Raw genomic sequence first — 22,926 nt, 5'->3', positions numbered from 1 at the left:
TGGAGAGGAAAAGGGGAGAGGTGTTCAGGCTCTGATCCACCAGCTGCAAGTGGAAATAAATCACACAGATAAATTCAAACCTGGCTGAAGCTCTATAGCCAGAAACTCTGAAGCAGATACAGCTGAAGGAGTATGAGGGTGGTGGTGGGGGTTGGAGTGGGGGTTGGTATATGTGTTCCCATAGTCAGTCAAAGTCTTAGAGTTTGAAATAATATAGCATAGAAAAACTTGACAAAATCCTAATATCCATTCATACAGTGGTAAATTTGATATAATACACATAATAAAAAATATAAATCCAAAATGCACAGAGAGGTTATTGACATATTTCAGTGTCTGTCATTTTGCAGAAGAGTGCCAGGATGAAGTGAATTGACTTGGTAAATTTCACCCATTTAAGTAAAGCATACCACTCCTCTGCTCAAAAACTTTTGCTGCTTACCTAGCGTCCTTCCATAAAGCAGGGTCTTAGCCTTCTGCTCTTCTGTATCTGGTCTCAAAATGTATTTCTAGTATCATGCTCACTTCTCCCTCCTGTTTTCTGGATGAACAGAGACAAACTATTTTGAGCAGACATCACGGCATAGTGGTTAGAAGTACCTACTCTGGGGCTAGCATCCTAGAAGCTGGGAAGGAGGTGGGTAAGTGAGTCAGGGGACAGGGATATTTCAGATAAAGGCAATGGCCTTTGTGAAGGCACAGGCTGAAAGAGGCAGAGCACCGGTGGATCCTGGGGCCATGTTCAGCATGTGTGGCATGAGAATAGGGAAACTTGGGGTGATGAGGTAGGCTTCTAGTTCTAATGAAAAGCTTTGTGAATTAGGATAAACAGTTCGGATGTTTCCCCCATTTGGGCAGCTGATGAGGATTTGAGGCAGGCAGGGGATGTCATGTTCTGATGGTTTTGTTTGAGAGAGAGTTCTGATTGCATTTTTACCACCATCCTTCTATGTATGAATTATGTTTCTGCTAATATCGTATGTGAGATTTTACAGAGCTCTCTTCATTACGTCAAAGTTGTTTCACTGCTTAGTTGGGAATAAATGAATGATACCAGAGTGTTGCATAAAGGAAACAGGCAGGATGATATGTTTGTCTCTGCACTGTGTTAGGTACATGGACTATTGCTTGAAAAATCAGAATTTGAATTACCTCGTTTTTAATTTATTCTTTTAAGGTTTGACAGCAGCAGCTGCGGCAGCTGCCGCTGCTACCAACGCAGCTATCGCCGAAGCAATGAAGGTGAAAAAAATCAAATTAGAAGCTATGAGCAACTATCATGCCAGTAATAACCAACATGGAGCAGATTCTGAAAACGGGGACATGAATTCAAGCGTTGGTAAGTTTTGTGTTCACTGAAACTTACTGTGATCATTCTACTACTAAATGACTTTCTTTTCCGGAACCCAACTATTGGCTTCCCATTCAAGAAGTTGGTACCTTTAGCTTTGAAAATAATGTACATTTTGAAGAAACCAATTAGACTCTGTAACAACATGCACTCTAAATAATTAGCAATGTTATTCTTAAATATAAAATTAACTTTAGGTCTGCAACTTATACTCTAAGATTTCATTTAAAATCTTTCATAATACTAGTAAACTTTAATAGAGTTCTGAAATACTGATTATAGTTAAAGTGATGGAGGAATATTTACAAAACAAAACCACACGCTATCTTTTTTTTTATTCTTAGTGCATTGGTTATCAAATAAGAAATGTGCCTTAGCAGCAAAACATATAAACTTAATTTTTTCATGTGCTGCCAAGAATAAGAATTATACTGATAATGAATTTTTTTCTATATATACCCACTACCAGTTTCTCTTATTTAAAAATAAAATGCAACTATAATTTCTTAATTTGATCATTTTCTTTATTGAGGTATAGAGAGGAGAAAAGTTGATAGTTGCTATTTAAACCAACAAAAGAACAGCTTTCTCTTTGCTGAATTCATTTGGGTAATATGTTCTGTCAGATACAACTTCAAATGAGGGTTAAATTTTTATTGATGACAACTTTAGCGTCTGTGTGTCAGTGAGATAAAATATTTTATTCTGCCACTGTACTGTATTATTTCCCTATAGAAAGGAGACATCATGCTCAAAATGTAATTTAACAAGAAGAATATGGATACAACAAGAGGTACACAGATACTATATCCAGCATAGATGTTCACAAGGAATAACTGATGGCCGTTCAGTTAGATTTTGTTGTGTTGTTGTTGTTGTTGCAGCATTGTAACAGATTATTTCTTTAAATAATCAGCATCTCCCTACTCTCCATCCATTGACCTATAGGGAAGGGTGCAGGAAGGAATACTGTGGACTTAAGTGATGATCATTTTCACCATGGTTCTATGGAATCATGTGCTAGATCTGAATAACAGTAGGAAGGAATTTTAAAACATACACACAAAACACAAAATGCCACTTCTCCAGTGATGCCAAGGGGGTAGCTTCTAATGTTAAAAGGGGAAAGAACTTTTGAGCAGAACTAGAAAAGATAAATAGAAAAGGAGGGTCATTAATGGGTTGGGTTGAAAGTATGGTAAAGAAGGTGGTAGCCGTTCTTAGGAGGATAATGGATGTGGAAGAAACCAAAGATACGGCTCAAAAACTGAAAGGGACTAAGGGAAAGATCAATGCTTGCATTGGCGGTGCTTCTAGCGAGAAGATGAAGGGAGGTGACTGTTTAGGTCCATGGTTACATACATCAGTTTGACCTTTCAAAAGTTGAAAACAGTGTTGGAGTTCCTATAGTAGCTCAGTGGTTAACGAACCCCACTAGCATCTGTGAGGACTCGGGTTTGATACCTGGCCTCGCTCCGTGGGTTAAGGATCTGGTGTTGCCTTGAGCTGTGGTTTTGGTTGCAGAGGTGGCTTGGATCCTGTGTTGCTGTGGCTGTGGCATAGGCTGGCAGATGTAGCTCTGATTTGATCCCTAGCCTGGGACGTCCATATGCTGCGGGTGTGGCCTCCCCAAAGCAAAACAACAACAAAAACAGTGTTGAGGTAAAATGAAAGAACTGTTATTCTCTTTTTAGAACTGATGAATGCATATTATTTTAAAGCGGTAGTCTTTTACTATGGCCCATAAAAGAGAATGCAATTGGACACTTTGATAAACAAGAACTTGGCTACTATAAACTATAGTTATAATCACAAAACACAATATGGATTGTTTTCGAATTTGTAGAAGAGTAAGTCTTTAATGAAGGCTGTTTTGGGTAGTTGGTATTGGGAAGAGGGATCTTTAAATTAAATAGTTTAATAGCATTTAAAGCAAAATATCTGAAAACATGATATCTCTGTTCAAATATCTTGAGCAGCAGAGCAAAAGTTGACTTTGGAGAGACCAATAAGCATAATATAAAGAGTACATAGCTCATAATTAAGCACTGACATACATTTGATGTTTGATATTATAGCATAACATTTGCCTTCTGACCCAATTATAGCTTATCATCATTATTTTGGTACCTAGGCTATCACAGTAACGTAAGAAATAAATTAAATTTTCTTTTGGGTTTTCATAGGAAGAAATTGCTTTTCTTCCATTAAGGTATTTTCTTGCTAGTTTACATTGCTTTTTACTTTTGACACCTATCATCCAATTTGAACCAGAAGTAGAAATGTATTTGTATTTTCCTGGAGGGTCTTCATATCTTGAGATTGTGTCAACATTAGCGCATTGCTAGTCCCTAAGGCATGTAGATCCTGTGTATTAGATATCTGTAACTAATTTGGGGGAAAATGTTATCGTTGCCATTTTTATTCTCTTCTCACATACTGCTGTACTCTAAGAATCTGTGATTTATTACCCTTCCCAAGCACACCCCCTGCCCCCTTCTTTATCTAGAGATCAGGGAAAAGAGGGTTTGGGGGGAGGGATAGGGTAGAATGCCAAGCATACAGGGTGGGGGGAGGTCGGGGCTGAGCTCCCATAGATCACAGCAGTTGCTGAGTTGAGCCGTTGTTTTAAATTGGGCCCCTGTCTTCTCCAGTTCTGCCTCGTGGTAAGTGTTCAGTAACTACTTGCTCTGTGATTTGGAAAGTTATGTGAACCTTCCGAGCCTCACATTCCACATCTGAAAAATGGTGTAACTAAGAGTACCTACATCATGAGAATTAAAAGAAATCATATTTGTTGAGTGTTTATCATTTTATTCATTACAATGCCTGTTTATCACATTTTTGGGGTCACCCCTAAGGTTAGTCTTTGCGGTAGTGCTTTTGCTGTTATCATTGTCATCAATTATTATTATCTACTCCAGAAAATTAACTTCATTCTCTTTTTACAGCCATCCACTGCTTCGTCCTTTGTTTTCTTCTTCTCTCTGCTTGGTATCATTTGTTAAGCTGCAGGCGGGTGAGGAAATTGGGGGGCAGCTCTTACGTCATTTGGATTTTGTTGTATGTTTGATCTTAACTTCTAGGAACACAAAAATAGTCCTAATACAGTCTCAGGACTCACAGGGCCTTCAGTCTTCTGGGCGGAGTGGCTACACAGCAGACAGTCATAACAGGATGTGGTGGATCCCTAGGCAACATCAGATAGCACGAGATACTTTAGGAAGTGGTATGGAAACCTATGAATTTCAGGAGGAATCCCAAGACTCTCAAAAGCCTTATATTTCAGAATACACCTCCTGCTCTCATGAATCTATCACTTGGCCCTTTGAAGCAGTGAAACCCCTCAGAGAGGTGCTACTTAAATGATATATTGTTACTGCTCAGCCCTCCCCAAATCCAGTGATGTTTTGGAAGTCAAATCAAGGTTCTTTTTTTACCTCTTTCAACTCTTCTGGCTCCCTAGTTCTGTTAAACATTTCAGACATCTCTTTACAGAAACACTTTTTATTTCCCATAGTGGTAAATAAATCCTTATTGCCCCTGGAAAATTGATTTTGTCTTTACTTGGTTTGGTTGACTTTGGCTTAGTGAAGTGAAGAGATATTTTTATTATAGATGATCCTTTCGAGTTCTTATTATGAATTGTAAAAATTAGCCGGAGAAAAAAACATATTTAAAGAACCCTAGGACACTATGACAAATAATTATTTTGTATCCCAATTTTACATGGTAACCTTGAGCTCACATCTTTCCAACAGAACGATCACTTCTAGGAGGAAGTGAGGACTTGAGGATAGATCCGAGCAAGGCATCAGTGCGCTGAGTAAAATATATGGTCATGTCGCCATTCTCCCTCATCCACAATCAATTGGATTCTTTTAGTTTAATATTTACTTGCTAAGATGAGATGCTAGTCTGCATGGTGATAAACAGTCTGCTCCTGGCATCTGAAGGTGACCTGTCAGTTCATATGGACAAATCTCCTGCTTACTGAAATGTACAAAATAAATCATTAAAGCAGGCAGGTGCTCATTCCCAGATTTAAATCACCATAGATTTATGATTTGAATTAATGCTTCATTTGGCCATAGAAATAGATGCTGAGACAAATGATATGCACTGGTTGGGGTTTCCATACTGTAGCCATCCTGATATTGATTACTGAGATGTCTTTGCAATCTCTTGTTTATATCAAGTACTATCTTGTGACAGGTTGGCTGATATGAGCTACATTGCAGATAAGAAGGAAAAATGTCCTGGATTCTTTTTAGTGGCAACACTATCCACAACATACAGGCCAGATAAATTGCTATTTTTTTGCTTTGAGGACTGATCTACATAACCAGCTTAAAAAATGCTGCTTGGAAATTGGGACTGGGATATTGGAAAGGCAGAATTTAAAACCGGTGAACCCAAGGTCAATTCCATAGTCTCTATAGCTGTGTTTTATCTGCTTATCTTTTTTTTTTTTTTTTTTGGCATCATGCACATTTTTGAGGACACCAAATTAATCACAATCGATTTAATCTAAACAAAGGAAACTTAATTTTACTTCTAGTTTTAAAATGCTATATAAATATTGACATAGTGAGCATCTCTTAATAGTTTCTCTGTTATTTAAATACTTGCTAAACCTAATATCTTACTCCCTTAACTAATGACAACAAAGGAAACGACTCTTTAAAGATAAATACATTAAATATTACTCCCAAGTGCATGAGTTTGTGGACTGTAATTTACCAAGAGGCAGGAAAAGACTGCATTTTTACTTCTCTTAACATTTTATTTAAGGAAAACACTATGTACACAGTTTAAAGAATACTCGGAGGATTTAAGAGGGACCTTTGCCACCAGCTAATATCTGACTCATGGAACTGGTAAACAGCTATCAACAATAGTAGATTGCTTGCTTAGTAGGAAATGAGTTCATATCTATTCAAAATGTGATCTCAAAACAGATGTCCCAAGAAAATCTTATTGTTTAAACTATAGCCAGAACCCCCTAGCTGCTGGTATTTCTTTAAGGAAGTGAAGTAAGTCTTCAGAATTTCTCTTTCTGAACACTGTGGAAAGTCGGAGAGAATAGCCTGATGCAGAGATCCACAAATCTGAATGCCTTTCATATGCCTGAAAGATAAGATTCTTTTGCATTTTCCCAAACTTGCGATAGTCACAAGGATGTAGGAGTTTCAAGTGAAAACGAGAGCTTAAGTTTGGGATTAAACAGCTGTATTACATGGTATTCCTTGTTCCTCACTTCTGTCCACTAACCAACAAAACAAAACAATTAAAAAAAAAAAAAAGAACCCTGGACGATAGAGAGATAAAATTATCTTTCCCAGCTGACCATCCTCTTATCTTTTTTTTTTTTTAAACAATTCCCAAAGAAATAAAATAGTTTACACTGTAGTCATTTCCTTTCTTCTATCTCACGTGTCTATTTGGAAGGAAAACTTAATTTTATGATTTCAGGAAAAAGTCTTGGAGACCTTGAGAAAGCAAATAAAAGGAAACTGAGAACACAGGCCACCAAGCAAAGCTCTGGAGTTGCACACTGGATTCTCTGCCTTGGCAATGTTAATGAACCTCAAATCCTTCCTATAATTAGATGAGGGAATTGCTTATATTTTCAAACAGATGATGCTGCTATAATGAAACGATTGACAGGGAATTTAAAAGTGTCTACAGTAGTCATTTGGTTTCTGTTATAAAAAAAAAAGTTTAAAAAGAAGATTGGCTTTAGACATAGGTCCTGAGAGAGGTGGTAATTTACATAGCATGCTATGACAGGTGTCTTTGTATGGTGAGGAAATAAAGTGGAAGACGAGAGAAATGATGGGCAGGTCTAGCAATTTTTGGGGAGGGGGTGTCCTATGCTTATTCTGCTTAGGTTCTTTAAAAGGGGCCGAGACTCAAGAGATGGATCCGGATTGAGTGCACAGCTGTAACTGCTGATGAGCTAATTGCTCCTTATCTCTCAGCCCCATTCATCTTCATTTTTTACCAATTACTGAGAATTATCTGTGTTCTCAGTTGGATATGAGAGTTAATCCTTTTTGGTTAAGCTGGCAGTACTGTGAGCAGATTCCAAATCGGAGGGTGAAAAAGCCAAAGCAAGCTTGCTCTAAAAATGTCTCCAGTTCAATTACAGTATCACTGATTCATAAGAAATTTGCCATTGTTTCACAGATTAAATGTGGAAAGTTTTTTTTTTTTTTTAAAAAACAAAACTTTCTTAATGTTTCTTTGCCTCACAATGATTAAGATCTTTCTTCCTGTCTGATGAGTAAAATTGAACAATATTAACAGCCAGGGTCTTGTAAACATGGAAACACACAAGACTACCCTAAAAGGCCAAAAAATTCTGACACATGAAAGGAGAACTATTTTAAAATTGATAGCTGTCAATTTATATGTAAACACTTTTAATCAATGCTCTGCTTTCTGTAGCTTCACATGTGGTGAGGAAACTATGCCCAAACATAAACCTTTTCACAAATGTCACATTAGTGGAATTTTAATGGAAAGACCACATAAGCATCTCCTAAAAGTGTATGAGGTGTCATGGTTTGAAATTCAATTGGTGGTGAATAAGCCATATGGTTCACATCATTTCTTATGTGAAAGATGTCTTCATATTCTGACATTTCACACAAAATTGCTTAGTCCAACAATAAAAAACTGCAAAGTAGTAGGATACTCTGTTATACTTTTCAATGCCTTCTTAAATATTTAATATTTCTGGCGTTTCTTCTTCATTAAATATTTTAAATAAGGTTATCTAATGTGAAAATATGAAGAATATTTAGCTAACCCAAGGCCAAATTTTCATTTGAACAACTTATCGTGAGATCAAACAGGATGCATCCAAAAACTGAGTTGGGGGAACAGAGAGCAAAATATGCCAGGAGGTTTAGTAATAACATAGTAATAACATAGCTAATAAATAACTTAGCTTCTTAGATAACTCTGTTACTTTCTCAGATTTCTTATGTAATAAATAAGGAGTTTGACGTCCATTTACCCCCTTGGCTCCAACGTTCTTTGATTTTTTTGAAACTTTAGTAGAAGATACAAAGCACAAATTTATTCTTTACAGTGATTTTTAAATTAAAATGCAAAACTGAAACAACCTAAATATTCAAAACAAGGCATAATTACATATATTGTAACACATCATTTTACAGGTAATATAAGCCTATATGTGATGGAAAATTTTTATTTTGAATATAAGATGAAAAGAGGCACATGTGGTAATACCTGGTCATTTTATTAAGTTGTTTTTCATGATTTTCTAGAAAGTGCTTGGCATCATTTTATATTTTCTCTCATGACATTTTGATCTTCATTGTGCTTGTAAAAGAATAAAAACATTTGTGATCATCATAATAAGTGACTATGGAAAAATACATTTCCATACTAGAAAGAACATTTTCCTCAAAACTATTTAAGCATCTATTTCTGAATCCATTTCGATATATAAAATAATTTGAGTATGATCAATAATATCCACTAGTTACCTATATGAATTATGAAATGTATTGTATGGCATAGATAAGCAGAATGCAGAGAATATTTCTACATTTTATGTCGTGTCTATTTCATTTTCATAGTTTTTAAATTTATATGAACAGTTAGAGAACATAACTAGAAAAGATTAACACAGAGTTTTTGTTTTGATTTTAATAGTGCTTTCTCCAACCAATGACAGGATAATGAAGTAAACCCGAAATAATTCAAGCATTTCCTACTGGGAAATATAAATTACATGATTTTATCTGATGCTATATCCTTCTGTACCCGTAAAACATAATGAAATGTAACATATATACAATTGGATATATCATAGACTCCCCATATTCTAGGAGAGTGAATATATTTATGACAGTCTTGGAAAGACAGTTTTCATCGAAGAAAGCCCTAAAAATGATCTTCATCAACCTACATCCACACTCTCTACTGTTTCTAGGAACTTTGAAAACAAACCTTTCAGTCTAAAATAACCCCAGGCCTTATCCAGTCCTTTTAAGATCAGATAACTCTTATTTTATTCATTAATATGATCCTCCATTACTTTGTTTTATATTTTAACTTTATGGGATTGATGATATATGATTAAAATAAATCTTCAGTGTTGTGCTCTGTATATTATCATGTTTGATGATATAAATCTTCACATCTTTCATGACGCCCTAGCATTAGAAAACGTATTCTTTCAGATGTTACTAAGGTGTTCATGGTCCAACTTTATTGTGAACTCTGGGCCCACTGCTTCTGTCACCTGCCCTAGAGTTTCACCTCTGTATGACTATGATCCTTCTCTCCTTAGTGCAAATATTCCAAAACTGTATAGAGCCATTGGTATGAACCATGACATGTCAAATTGAATACAAAATAGAATAACTAAATGATAATAAGTAAATAATATAGTAGTTGACATGAACGTCTAAAAATGTCAATTCACTTAGGAGCAAATAATGTGGCATACATCATCTCTCAGGCTCTCCATACCCGCCCCCCAACCTCCTCCAAATGAAGCTGGATCATTTGGAAGATGGGAAAAATGAAGGATTTAAATATGGTTTTCTTTAACAGCAGGTCATAATGGAAACACAGACCCTTCCATTCAGTGCTGAGAGAATTACCAGTTTGATAATGATTAGGAATGTTGTTATTAAAACAGTATGTGCAGTTCATTTTCAACAGTTTTGAATTAGAGTCTGCACTAATGAAACGGATACGGTTTCCTTCACAAAGGGCAGATCTGTTAGTTAATATCGCTGCAGCAGTGCCTCGCAGACCATGCCTTTAGCTCTATTTGTATTTCACAGCATGATAAGCAAAGAGTGTTGATTTTCAAGGATCCCGCTGATGAAAGGTAATGGCATTATTACATCTTTATCTCAAAAGCAGAACTGAGTGGTAAATGATTTTTTTTTCTCTGTTGCACAAAAGATTTCTTGGTTCGAAAGCCTTTTTTATTTCTTTACATCATTTTCGTCTTGGAAATGATATGTTATTATTTAATGTCTGCACAGCAAGCTTGAAAGCACCTAATAGCGGATGGATTGGAAGTGAAGTACCTCCTGCTCACAGATATGGATCTTCTCAGTCACACGCTGTACCAGCTGTCATCCCAGCCATACTGCTGTGATTTAATTAGTCTGTTTATGTCCTTTCTAATAATATTTCCATCTCTATGAAAGGGCAAATGCGACAGGGACTTTTTCCCTTTCTGGTTCTGCAGACTGAAGAATGTGGCCTACATCTGATATGTGGGGACACAGGATGGAATCACCATTCCTGTCACTTCAAGCTGTTGATAAATTGTTCAGCCAAGAAGTGTACTTACTTCCTTGGGGTCATTTGTAGGCCGAAAGTAATAATCTGCATAGGGACAAAGAAGCGAGGATATGTGTGTATCTGTGAGTATGTGTGTATGTGGTCGCGTGTGTATATGTGTACGTGTGTACACGTAAATATAAATATATAGATATGTACATGGGGGCATTTTAATTTTAAAACAGTTTATAAGAGAAGGATAATTCTGCATTTTTATCAAAGCTGCCCATGTCTTAATGGCACAAATTTAAGTCTTTTTCATCAATTGAGTTCACACAAAATTCTGACATTTCAGGAGTTCTCAGAAAAGTTTTTCCTTTTTCCAGATGAAAATTCAAAATGCAAGTCATACATCTGGAATTTGACCTGTACAACTGCATAGATGGGTGTTTTGGGGAGAGATCTCTGTTTTATATAGACAATACATTTTAGGTTATCCAGGAAAAGAGGAGTTCACCACCTTCATAGAACATTTAATAATTATAAACTTTTTTTCTAGAAAGTTTATTTAACTGGAAAGGAGAGCTCATATTCAATACAAGCTAATGACACAGAATTATATAAGAATGCATAAATTAGTAAACATATGTAAAAGAGATCGGCTTTATTAAATATAATGTGGTGACCGACAGTTCATACTCAGGCACTATGCCATTTGAGTGATTCAAACCTACTTCAGAACCCAGTGGCCTTATAAACATTCTTGATTCTGCCTTAGGATTCTATGACCTTCTAATATTCCATGAGACACAGATCCATACAATAGAGATGGAGGGGAAAAAAAAAACAATTTCTGAAACCAATTTTAGTACACTTTCATTCATGTTTGTCTTAGAAGAAAAGCCTACATCATTTATAAATAATCTGTTAACTAGTTTTCTGGGTTTTAGCTGTTGGAAATAAATTGCTTTTTTTCTTTATTTCTCTATGATTTGTTGAAGTACTGAAATTGTGTTATTACAGGGCCTTCCAGTATATTTTCTTTCTGGATTGTCTCGTTGTTGCTTGTATTTTTCTGTTTTTATTCTCTCATCTTTCACATTTAGATAATCCAACTACACTTTTTTCGGAGTGGGACTTGTTAAAACAATGGGTATATTGATAGTAGAAGCCCAATATTCATTTTATGTGAAAATATCAAGGTTAAAAATGCTAATCTTACCAAGGTGGTCAAATTGTTTTAAAATGATTTCCTTTAGCCACCTAAATGTCAGCCTCCTAGTGCTGCCAGTTTTAATGCACACAGGCATGTATGTAGTTTCTTCTCATGCTTTCGTATACTTGCCACTGTCCAAATCTATGCCTACTTTGAGAGAAAAATGTCAGACTCTATAATCTTTTAAAATAAATATATCAAAATGAGCGTCAAATATAGAAAATTTCTTATTTCTATTAGTAAATAATAACACAATTTCAAATCTGTTAATTCCTTTTCTAGATAACATATTACTTTAGCAATTAAAAAGCTAGACATCACACCACACACACACACACACACACACACACACACACGCATCCATAAGTTTCAGCTTCCAAGAGACTCTCATTAACTTACTATTAGTATAAACTGAATTTACTAACTATATTGATTTTCTTAATTATTTTATTTTGGAAAAATATAGAAATGCTTATCTGGCTTTTTGGTTGTCTTTCCATCGAGGTGTAATTTCACCATTTCTCCACATTTGCTGTACCATGGAATGTAAATGTTGATGATTAAGTTATTGTGACATGAACCATTTTGACGCCTTGAAAAAACTCACCACGAAGCATTTGATGGTATTTTTTATTAATTGGATAAATGAATTGTGAGATGTGTGATTGCATGATGATGTACTCGTTTAGTTGCTGCTTTTTGCTTTTACTAATCTCTGTCATATTGGATTTATAAATGGAATGGAGTGACCTTTGAAACTGTGATGGAAATGAAGAGATAAACACAACTTGAAAGGACAAACCAATTAATATCAATGTGTTTGTTACACATACATGAGGAATTTTAATCCTGTGCTTTCTACAGTAAATTTCTGATTCATTTGAAGAGTAAAGAAACAGACTTTTTGATAGTTAATGATTTTAACCTTATTTTTTCCTAAGAATGTAACTGTATATAACTGTATATATAATGAACAATTAGCTTGTTTTTAGTGCATGAAAAGTTGACTCTACTTTTAAAATGTTGACAATATTACCCTTTAACAGAAAAGAAGTTAACTTTGTACATACATATCTTCAAACATATTCACATATAAGGCATTCACCTAAAATCATCTTACATGTTTTTAACTAAATATAGTGTAATTTTGACCACAGTAAATCCTTAGATAACCTCCCTTTTGTAAATGTAGACTCATAACTGATCCTCTGCCATTGTCCATAGATTACTTTGTAAAAAAAAAAAATCATGATTCAGTAATCATAAATAAAGCATTTATTATTTTAACCTGATGACTTGTAATATTAAGAAATATCTCAAAATCAATAAATATACTTGAGTATCCTTTTAAAATAAAATCTGAGTAGCCATTTACACTTTCTTCTTTACCTCATGCTTTCTTGCTTTGCCCTACCCAGTTTTTAACCTAATTGAGATTATTTTTATAAAAACAAAAAAAACCAAGCCAGTTCTGCTGTGGTGTGAATTTTAGAATACTTGTACATTTTATCCCTTTAATAGCTTAATTATAGAATATAATCAATTTAATATACAGGTTTTGAAATACTGCCATTGATGCACAACAAGGAAAAAAAGCAATACAAGCTTGACATTTTAAAACACTAGCATTGAAAGACTTTCACTTCTAATTGATTTTTAAAAGAGTTCCCTGGAAAAGTGAACTCAGAAATGTTTATAACAGCTTTGGCAACATTCCAAAATGTTTACCACAAAGTGTAACTCAGCAGTTTCTAAGTTCTCCCATCAACTAAGAGAGATGTGTCCCATAATTGGCTTAATCTATGTTGATATTGAACCCTCCCCACATAGATGTCATGTTTTTTTAAAGACATAAATTCTCAAAATGGTTAGTTCAAAAGGAGTTTTTACATTTGCCCATCAGAGAGAAACTACTAATAATACAATTATGGATATGTATCCAGATCCAGAGCAAAGGCTATGTATCTTTCCTAATTTTCTGAAAATATGTATTTTCTTCTGTCTTACTTTTTAAAAAATCCATTGACCTTCAAACGTTTATTTGGTCAAATTGACAAAAATGATTTTTCAGACATCTTACTGTCATACCCCTCCTTACGGTTGATGGTAGGTGTGAAAAACTTCCTCCGAGCGCTTAAAAAAAATTAATGGACGTGACACCCATTCTATTTTAACAAGTAAGCAGACCAAAATACGAGTAACATTGACCACAAGCAATTACTTTAAAAGGCTACTGCTAAGTATTTCAGGAAAAATGATTCCATTGACTAGTTGTTTGTCAGTTCCTGTACATTTTTTTATTGATTGCTTTTGAATATATGGCCCCGTGATGGAAAATGCTGCTGGTAATATCTTCTCTTTATAGTACCAAACCTACTTCCTGTGATTGATGAGATGATTTTAAACAGAAGTGAATATACAAGTTTATTTAGATCACTGCTTGCTAATGATACTAATTTGGTAGTAGGATGATTTTTTTGAAATTAAGTCAGAGTAGTAAGTGACTTTGCAACTATTTTATTCTTTCAGGCCTTTCCTTATTGTGTGCTATTTTCTCAGATGTGGTATAGCACAATGATGTGATATTTCAAAGTACCATCAACCAGAATGAGTCATTTATTTGTAAAAATTTCTTTTTAAGATGAAGACTGTAGTATAATTGCATAACATCTACTTATTCCCCCAGGAATCTGTAGTGATTTGTGGTTTGAAGTTTCTGTGTCATAAAACTCATGCAGTGCAGGCAGTATTACATTTAGTCAATAACCAGGAATTCTGATTAGTTGGGTATAAATCACTAATGTTGAGAAATAAAGGTGACAAAAACAATGAATAAAAAAGAACAAGTCGCTAAAAACAGGTAAGGAAATCATTCAGTAGACAGTTTTACTTAATTTGTCCAAACAATTACCTAATACAAGTTGCCATCTGAGAAATAGATTTACATGACAATGTTGCCCCTCAATACCAAATGCATATCTGCTTTTTTCCAAATTTGAACTATAAAACTACATTTAAAACATTTAAATGTCGTATGTGTTTGAATCACACATACACATATACATATCTACATGTATATTTGCTTTTACACTATTCAGAACTCAAGGCCCTATTCTTTCCTAATTTAGATTAAAACAAAACAAAAAAAACCTTGATGTAATGCCATTCACCATCATTTTCATTTTCTTATAACCACAGGTAGTCTTCTGCTGTAGTCATAATTAACCCCAAATTCTAAGATTCATGTGCACCTAATCTTCATGCTTACAGCTTTTCACTGATAGGCCACTTTCCTTTTCTGCTAATCCTCAGACTGCCCCAAACTTCATTAGTCTTTTATAATATTTACCGCCTCCACTTAAGAGAGTTCTTGGCCTGGCAGGGACAGAAAGAGAGCAAACATTAGAGACACTGAGAGAGACAGAGACAGAGAGAGACGAAATGAGAACATTTGAAGGAAAACTGAGAGGCAACACAACTTTGTGTTTAGTGTTGAGAGCAAAAATATCTGGTGCCTGACTGCGTGAGTGTAAAGCATTGCTCTGTTCTTTACTATTCTTTTTATGATTTTTGGCATTTTAGCAATTTTGTGTTTCAGTTTCTCTATCCACCTATCTATCTATCTATTTACCTATCTATCATAGGTATAATCATTATAAACATTTCATAGGGCCCCTGGGGATTATTTGGGTTAAATTAGTTCTCAGAACACAATGTGACCCACTGTAAATACTATATGAAAGTTTATTAAATAAAAAATAAAAATAACATCATACCCCCCCCCCCCACACGCACAGATATCTTCTAAAATGTTGGGAGTTTCCAATATTCCCAGTCTCAGCATATTTTTTAAACCATATTTCTTCCTCCACACGTCTTCCACATTCTTTACTTACTTTACTGGTTGATCCTGAGTGAACATATCCAAAGGGTATTTTATTGATTATTTGCCGTGGTCTGAGATTAGCATCATGTTCAGGTAAGGTGCCACCAGATTTAGATTGCATTGCTACACCTTTAAAAAGTAAAAACATATAGAAAGAACGAAATTGTTATTTCATTGGAATATTTTTTTATTTTTTGGGAAATCAATAACCATCCTGTAAACTTTTAATTGAAAAGTTTTGTCTCATTTTATGTTATCAGACAAAATACATACTCCAACTCTAAAAACAGACATTACTTTATTCAGTGCACATAAGACTTCCTTTAATTAGCCCTTAATAAGCTTGGTTTAACTGGGATTTACGGAAGAACAGTGGTCATTAACATTTGCCAGATTAAGACTGTGTTAATTACTATTGATAGATAAAATAACGTGCAAAAGTGGTTTAAATTATTCCTAGACTTATAAATTGAAAATAAGTTTGACGCTTTTAAATAGAAACTATATTTTATGTATACTTTAAATTGAATATTGGCTTCTATACATGAAGGCATAACAATAGGACACATGATATCATGGTCTAAATTTTACATTCTCTTTGTGTTTACCATGAATAAGGGATAATTTTTAAATATATCATTTTGGATAATTTCCTAAAATTTGTGTATAAAAATTTTCATATTTACTTTTATGGCTAATGGTATGTGATTTTAGTAGAAACAAATTTGTTTCTTTTTTTTTTTGTCTTTTTGCTATTGCTTGGGCCGCTCCTGCGGCATATGGAGGTTCCCAGGCTAGGGGTCGAATCGGAGCTGTAGCCACCGGCCTACGCCAGAGCCACAGCAACTTGGGATTCGAGCCGCGTCTGCGACCTACACCACAGCTCAAAGCAACGCCGGATCGTCAACCCACTGAGCAAGGGCAGGGATCGAACCTGAAACCTCATGGTTCCTAGTCGGATTCGTTAACCACTGTGCCACAACGGGAACTCCCAAATTTGTTTCTTAATTATAACTTCAAAACACTTACTTCCCATTTAGTAACTGATAGACACAAGTGTTTTCTTCTGTCTTGAAAGGAATTTTTAGAATTGTGGCATTTTTATATTAATCTTGTCTTTTCGTATTTATTGTTCCTCTTGATGTCTATTTTTATATCAAATTTGAATTAATAATAAGCAAAGTTGGGAGTTCCCGTCGTGGCGCAGTGGTTAACGAATCCGACTAGGAACCATGAGGTCGCGGGTTCGGTCCCTGCCCTTGCTCAGTGGGTTAACGATCCGGCGTTGCCGTGAGCTGTGGTGTAGGTTGCAGACGCGGCTCGGATCCCGCGTTGCTGTGGCTCTGGCATAGGCCGGTGGCTACAGCTCCAATTCGACCCCTAGCCTGGGAACCTCCATATGCCGCTGGAGCGGCCCAAAGAAATAGCAAAAAGACAAAAAAAAAAAAAAAAAAAAAAAAAAAATAAGCAAAGTTTAGCTGGTCTTTCTCCTTCCATGTATCAGTTCTTGGTCATTATATCAAGTGAAGTATTTCTCAGGATTCCTGAAATAGTTTCTGTGTCACTTCTTGTGTTTGCTCTTGTAGAATGAATATATATATATACATATATATGTGTATATGCATATTCCATATTATTCAAAACAGGTCAAGCCACCCATGAGTTCCAAACTGCTAAAACCAATGAAATTCTTTTTGTTTTCATCCTGTAGAAAATTATGCAATTCATTAATTACATTTTTACATTTTGTGGATAATATTAACATCATATTCTCTCTAAATGATTTAGAATACCCTCTTCCATTTAAAGAGCCATAACAAGATTTTAGTATTTGTTCCAGGCAAAATGATTTATAAATAAATACAATTTTATGCCCCAGCATGAACTCTGACTTTGGTCAGTCTTTCCCAGATTTAGTAAGTAGCAACCTTAAAAAAAGATTTTAAGCCATATACTCAATCCAGAAAATTTTGAGTCATCCTTGACAGGATGACTCAAAGATAACTGCAAAACAGTCATCCTTGACCCTGTCTTGCATCTGCTGTCTAATGTAATTTGTCGCTGTGTCTGTTTATTCTTCCGCCAAACCATACCTAGGATTCATTTTCCTGTCCACACTGCAACCCAAGCTAGCGTCCCCTAACATAGGCGACTGCAATACCCCCTAATCCGGCCTTCCTGATTTCATTCTTTGCCTTTTATAATCCTCACTTATTATAATAGCTACTGTGTTGACTGTAAATCATAAATTAATTCGTGGGACTTGCCTTTTAAAAAAGCCTTCAATGGCTTTTCATTGTGCTTAGTGTAAAACTCAAGTTTGCATAATAAGAAATGTATTCCACCTCTCCTCCCCAAACTCTTCTGGGTTATTCTACCCCATTCCATCTTCTCTCCACATTGGCCTTTCTTTTGTTAGGAAATATACACCTTTGTTTCCCTAGGTATTCTTAATTCTGGCCAGTGAGACTCTCTTCTCTTTATTCTTGACATCCTAGCTCCTATTCATTTTCTAGTCCTTGCTTAAATGTCCTTCCTTCTCTGAATGCTAAATTTAAGTTAGTCTCCAGCTCTGCCCTCAACCCATTTTATTCCACACCACTCTGTTCTGCACTTTGAAGAGTTCATGATATCCTTATTTGCAAGTCCATTTGCTTCATGTCTGCCCTGCTCCATGAGACTACCAGGGCATAAGTGGCTTGGCTGCACTGACCAGCATGTACTGTTAGCATATGGCTGTTCAATAATACTCCAGGAGGAGAATGGTGGGATGTTGGAACTAGAAAAAGGCTTGAGCATTTGATAGGCACACCTCTGAGTTTGGGCAGCAGGTAGGAGTGAGCTGGAGCTGGCTCACAAGAGTCAGCTGTCAAAAGTTTTGTAAGCTTAATGTTTTTAAAAAGTCACTATTAAAATTTAAATTATATAAATTTAGAAATAAATAAAAACAATGTTAATAAATACTCAAAACATAAAAAAAAAACCCTCAGGAATAAATGTGTAATGAATGAGTGCTCAGTTAGGCAAGCATACCTTTTTATACATAGCCTTGTTATTGCTAGCTCTCTCTTTGCTCAAGGGATTCTTCTATATTTTCACCAATTAGAGAAATTTGAGATCAGCTCAAGCTGCATTTTGTTCAATGTCAGCTTTCCAGGATTTTATTACTTAAAGTTTTTATTCTCATTTCACATCTTCTTTTTTCTTTTCATTTAATCAGAGACATAAAATGTTAATATTGTTGGCATTTCCATTTTACAGATGAGTAAATTGAATCTCAGAGGAGATAATTTCTTGTCTGACATTTTGTGACTTTTAAGGTAGGGTAACTGAAGGTAGGGTCTGCTGTTTGGACTCCTTTACTATAGTGTTCATTTCATGTTATTTAAATAGGGAGAAGAAAGTTCTCTCTTTTTTAAAAAATATTAAATTAGAAATCCAGAAACTTGATTTCCAGTTTAGCTTTTCCGGTTCCTATCTCAGGTGACTTTGAAGTTAAAGTGTAACCTTTATGTACCTTGCTTTTCTAAGCCTGGTTTAATTGCAGGGCTCAGAATTAGAAGCTTTCAATTTATATAATTCTATGATTACATAATATATCATAACATAAGTAATTGGTGTCTTTAAGTCACTGAAATCAACCTCCACATTATGGAAAAGAGAGGTAGGATGGGCACTATAGCAATTCAGCAGCTAAATATATTTAAACATTTAAAATTTTGTGGACAGAACCATCTATTATGGAGAATTTGAAAATAAAATTTGAGTTAGTAGCCTACCAACTTTATTATTTATCACTATCCATTCTTTTACCCTTGTCCTGCAAACTGCCCTAAAAAATATAACAACAAAAATATCATTTGTGACTCTAAGTTCCTGTTTAATAACTACCTTTTTAATTCATTCTCCCATGATGGTCTCTCAAATAATATGTATTTGCTACATCTGAGCTGTTTTACACGATATGTTTCTTAGATTATACTATAAACTCTTTGTGGCAGGGACCTTGTCTTTTTATATGCTCTATAAAGCACCATGCATACCTAGGGGATTTTATGAATAATAATAAAAAAGGAGGCAAAAAAGCTTTCATCAGCAGTGTTTTATTTTGCATGTGAATTTAGGGATGAATTCATGCTATTGTCCATATTTCTGGAGAAACAGCTCCTTATATTACAAAAAGTGGACTATGAAGAAAGCATGTAATATTAAACCTGAAAATTTACATTGCTGGTATAGGAAAAATAAATGAAGCAATACAATTTGCTTTTTCCTGTCCATTATAAAAATATTGCCAAGTCTGGCATGTGGTTCATAAAATCAAACATTTTCTAACACAGCTGTGCATAAGGAAATGAAATACTGCAGGTATAAGAAACCACCTGTTTGCCAGAACAGGAGTTTCAGAAAAGATAAACAGATTTTTATATGGGTCCCTGTTGAAGGTCTTTTCTACTATTAATACTAAAACCTTAACTCTGTTCTTCAAACAGGTGGGTTTTTCTTCTTCTTTTCTTTTTTTTTTTTTCTTTTTTTCTTTTGGTCGTCTTTTTGCCTTTTCTAGGGCAGCTCCCATGGCATATGGAGAGTCCCAGGCTAGGCATCTAATCAGAGCTATAGCCGCCGGCCTACGACAGAGCCACAGCAAGGCAGGATCCAAGCCACGTCTGCGTCCTACACCACAGCTCATGGCAACATCGGATCCTTAACCCACTGAGCAAGGCCAGGGATCAAACCCACAACCTCATTGTTCTTAGTCGGATTTGTTAACCACTGAGCCACAACGGGAACTCCCAAACAGGTGTTTTGCATGTGAATTGAAGGCTGAATAAACCCACGGATGATTCACTAATAAACACCAGTGGTTTTTCTATTCGGTACACAAGATGGTATTGAATACAACTGTGAAAGATAATTTCACAGCCAATTCAGTTTTAAATGCCAAAATTATAACAAACCACAAATTCTTGTTTACTTGACATGCTCTTCTCTCCCTCCTTTATCTTAGTTGCAAAACTCTCATGAACTTGACAGTGTTCTCCCTTGGTGAAGAGAAAGTCTGAAATATGCCATAAATCATAGTGAGCTACTAGAGAAATTCAAATTGCTGTAAGCACAAGTGCCGAGGGACTGCTTATGTACTGCCTGAGCCATAATGCAACGTTCACAACGAGATCATTGCATCATAATCTCATTCTCACTGTGATTTGCTTTGTGTGTAGGGGGCTCAAATGGCAGGAAGAGAGGAGAGCAATTGTCAGGTTAGATTTCTCTCCTATTTTACATTAAACAAATGATCCGAAAAACACACATTAACCTGCATCAAATATTTCAGAAAATAAAAAGTTCTTTGAAGTCTTCTCTGCATAGAATATTTTTCTTTCTTTCTTTCTTTGGCTGTGCCTGCAGCATGCAGAAGTTCCTGGGCCAGGGATCAAACCTGCACCACAACAGTGACCCAAGCTGCTGCTGTAGTGACAGCACCAGATCCCCGACGCACTGTGCCATAGGAAAAATTCCGGAACATTTCTTGATATGTTTCATGCCAGTAGGTTTAACACCAGAATTTCTAGGGACAGCTGAGAGAGCTTTTAATATATTTTTCCTTCTTGTTTACAAAATGGTATTAAATATGTAGTCATATTATAACCATCAAGCTTAAGAAGGTATCTATCAATCAAAACCCCAAAATATTTCAAATTGATGTAAAATATTCATATTTTTTAAAAATCTTGAAAAAATGGAATTTCCAGATTACATGCCTTTGTGTTACACTAATTGACTTTTCACCTGTGTATCTGCATGCAGAAATGCATAAGTGCATGTATAGTTCTGTGACTAACATGGATGTTCACTATTTAAGATTCATGTTTGGCAACTATGAGATGCTTTTTAGTTGTTATATATAATGGCATCCAATTACTAAAAATAAAAAATAAAACAATGAAGACAACTCTTGCCACGTCTTTAATTTCTGGATGAAGGAATACGAGCATGGATTTGAGTGAAGTAGTCAATGATCTGTGACTGTCGTCAGTTTCATCAGGACAATGGAATGCTGTCTTAAAACGTAAAACATAATTTAGAATATAATTTGTACAAGTTTCTAGAAAACTAACAAACATCTCTGCTCTGTTGATTACTTCTCATTTACTATTTGAGCAGATACATATTGTCTTCTCTTTCCACTTAGTGGTTAAAAACAGTTTACAGAACCCTAACTATGATGCCACTCAGACTTCATCTTTTCAGCTTGGAAATTTGAAAGACAATCATATCAACTGCAAATTAGAACCCTTTTTTTTCCTCTTCTATCAGGTAGTTTTGCTACTTCTTTTATTTTATGTTTTCGTATTTCACCTGAATGAATTGCCCAAACTTTGAAAACAAGGTTGATTTCTTGCCTTTGGATTCATAGAGAAAGTGTTTCTTATTTCTCTCTTATGCATGATGTTCCCTCAGGGTATCTGGAGGTATATTCATCAAAATGAAAATGTTTCCTTCTTTTACTAACTTAATATTGAGGATAAATTTTCCATAATGTAAATTTTTGCAACTATTAAGATAAAAAGTCAGTTTCTGAAGACTGTGTTCACTAGCACATATGAAGTTTGTCTTTCACTGTTTGATTAATCTTGCTTAGTATAGTAATCTCGGTCCATCCATGTTGCTGAAAATATCATTATTTCATTCTTTTTTATAGCTAATATTCCATTGTGTATATGTGCCACTAGCTAATATTATATAAGTTTAGTTCAGTCTTCAACTGAGACTAAAGGAACATTGGTTCTTATTTTTTAGTCTCTGTAGTTCTCATCTGAGGATTGAACGTATAATAATCTACTTCATATTGCTTAATCTGTCGTATTTACCAGTGGCTCAGAATAAACTTTGCCCAACATCTGTGCTATAAAATGTGATAAAATGTTACCTCCTATAAATAAAGGGTTATTACTCTTTTCTTTTCAGGTTTAAAATAAAATAAAACAAAAACTCAATTTTGACCTCATTTGTCCAGATTTGCTTGTGGATTAGAGTTCCTTTCATCTCTTCCTTAATGATAAAATGTCCTCTTAAGGACAGACACAATTATGGTCCCAAACCTTTGTACCTTTATATCCCCAAACTAGGCAGTTCTGTTCCATGGTCTGAACTCAGTAAATTCCTGTGGACCGTGTGTGTAAAAGA

The 22,926-nt window shown here is 35.1% G+C and overlaps 1 protein-coding gene and 1 long non-coding RNA gene across 9 annotated transcripts in view; both read left to right on the top strand.

The window, feature by feature from the left end:
- The window catches only part of DACH1 (dachshund family transcription factor 1), a 427,098-nt gene that overhangs the window by 237,244 nt on the left and 166,928 nt on the right, over positions 1-22,926 (top strand). For all 8 annotated transcript variants that reach the window (XM_084981926.1, XM_001924267.7, XM_084981921.1 and 5 more), the window contains one exon: positions 1,178-1,339. In XM_084981926.1, the coding sequence (XP_084838052.1) occupies positions 1,178-1,339 (162 nt within the window). The remainder of the gene's footprint in view (positions 1-1,177; positions 1,340-22,926) is intronic.
- On the top strand, positions 15,225-21,679 carry LOC146398617 (uncharacterized). The gene is made up of 2 exons (XR_014819613.1): positions 15,225-16,920; positions 17,212-21,679. It is a non-coding gene; the product is annotated as an uncharacterized LOC146398617 (long non-coding RNA).

The sequence above is a fragment of the Sus scrofa genome, chromosome 11 (assembly GCF_054392235.1).
Source record: "Sus scrofa isolate SSC_HxYL_T2T_F1_AM1 chromosome 11, Sscrofa_HxYL_maternal_Yorkshire_Landrace_v2.0, whole genome shotgun sequence".
NCBI classification, from domain to species: Eukaryota; Metazoa; Chordata; class Mammalia; order Artiodactyla; family Suidae; genus Sus; species Sus scrofa.
This window is presented reverse-complemented; position numbering and strand designations above follow the sequence as displayed.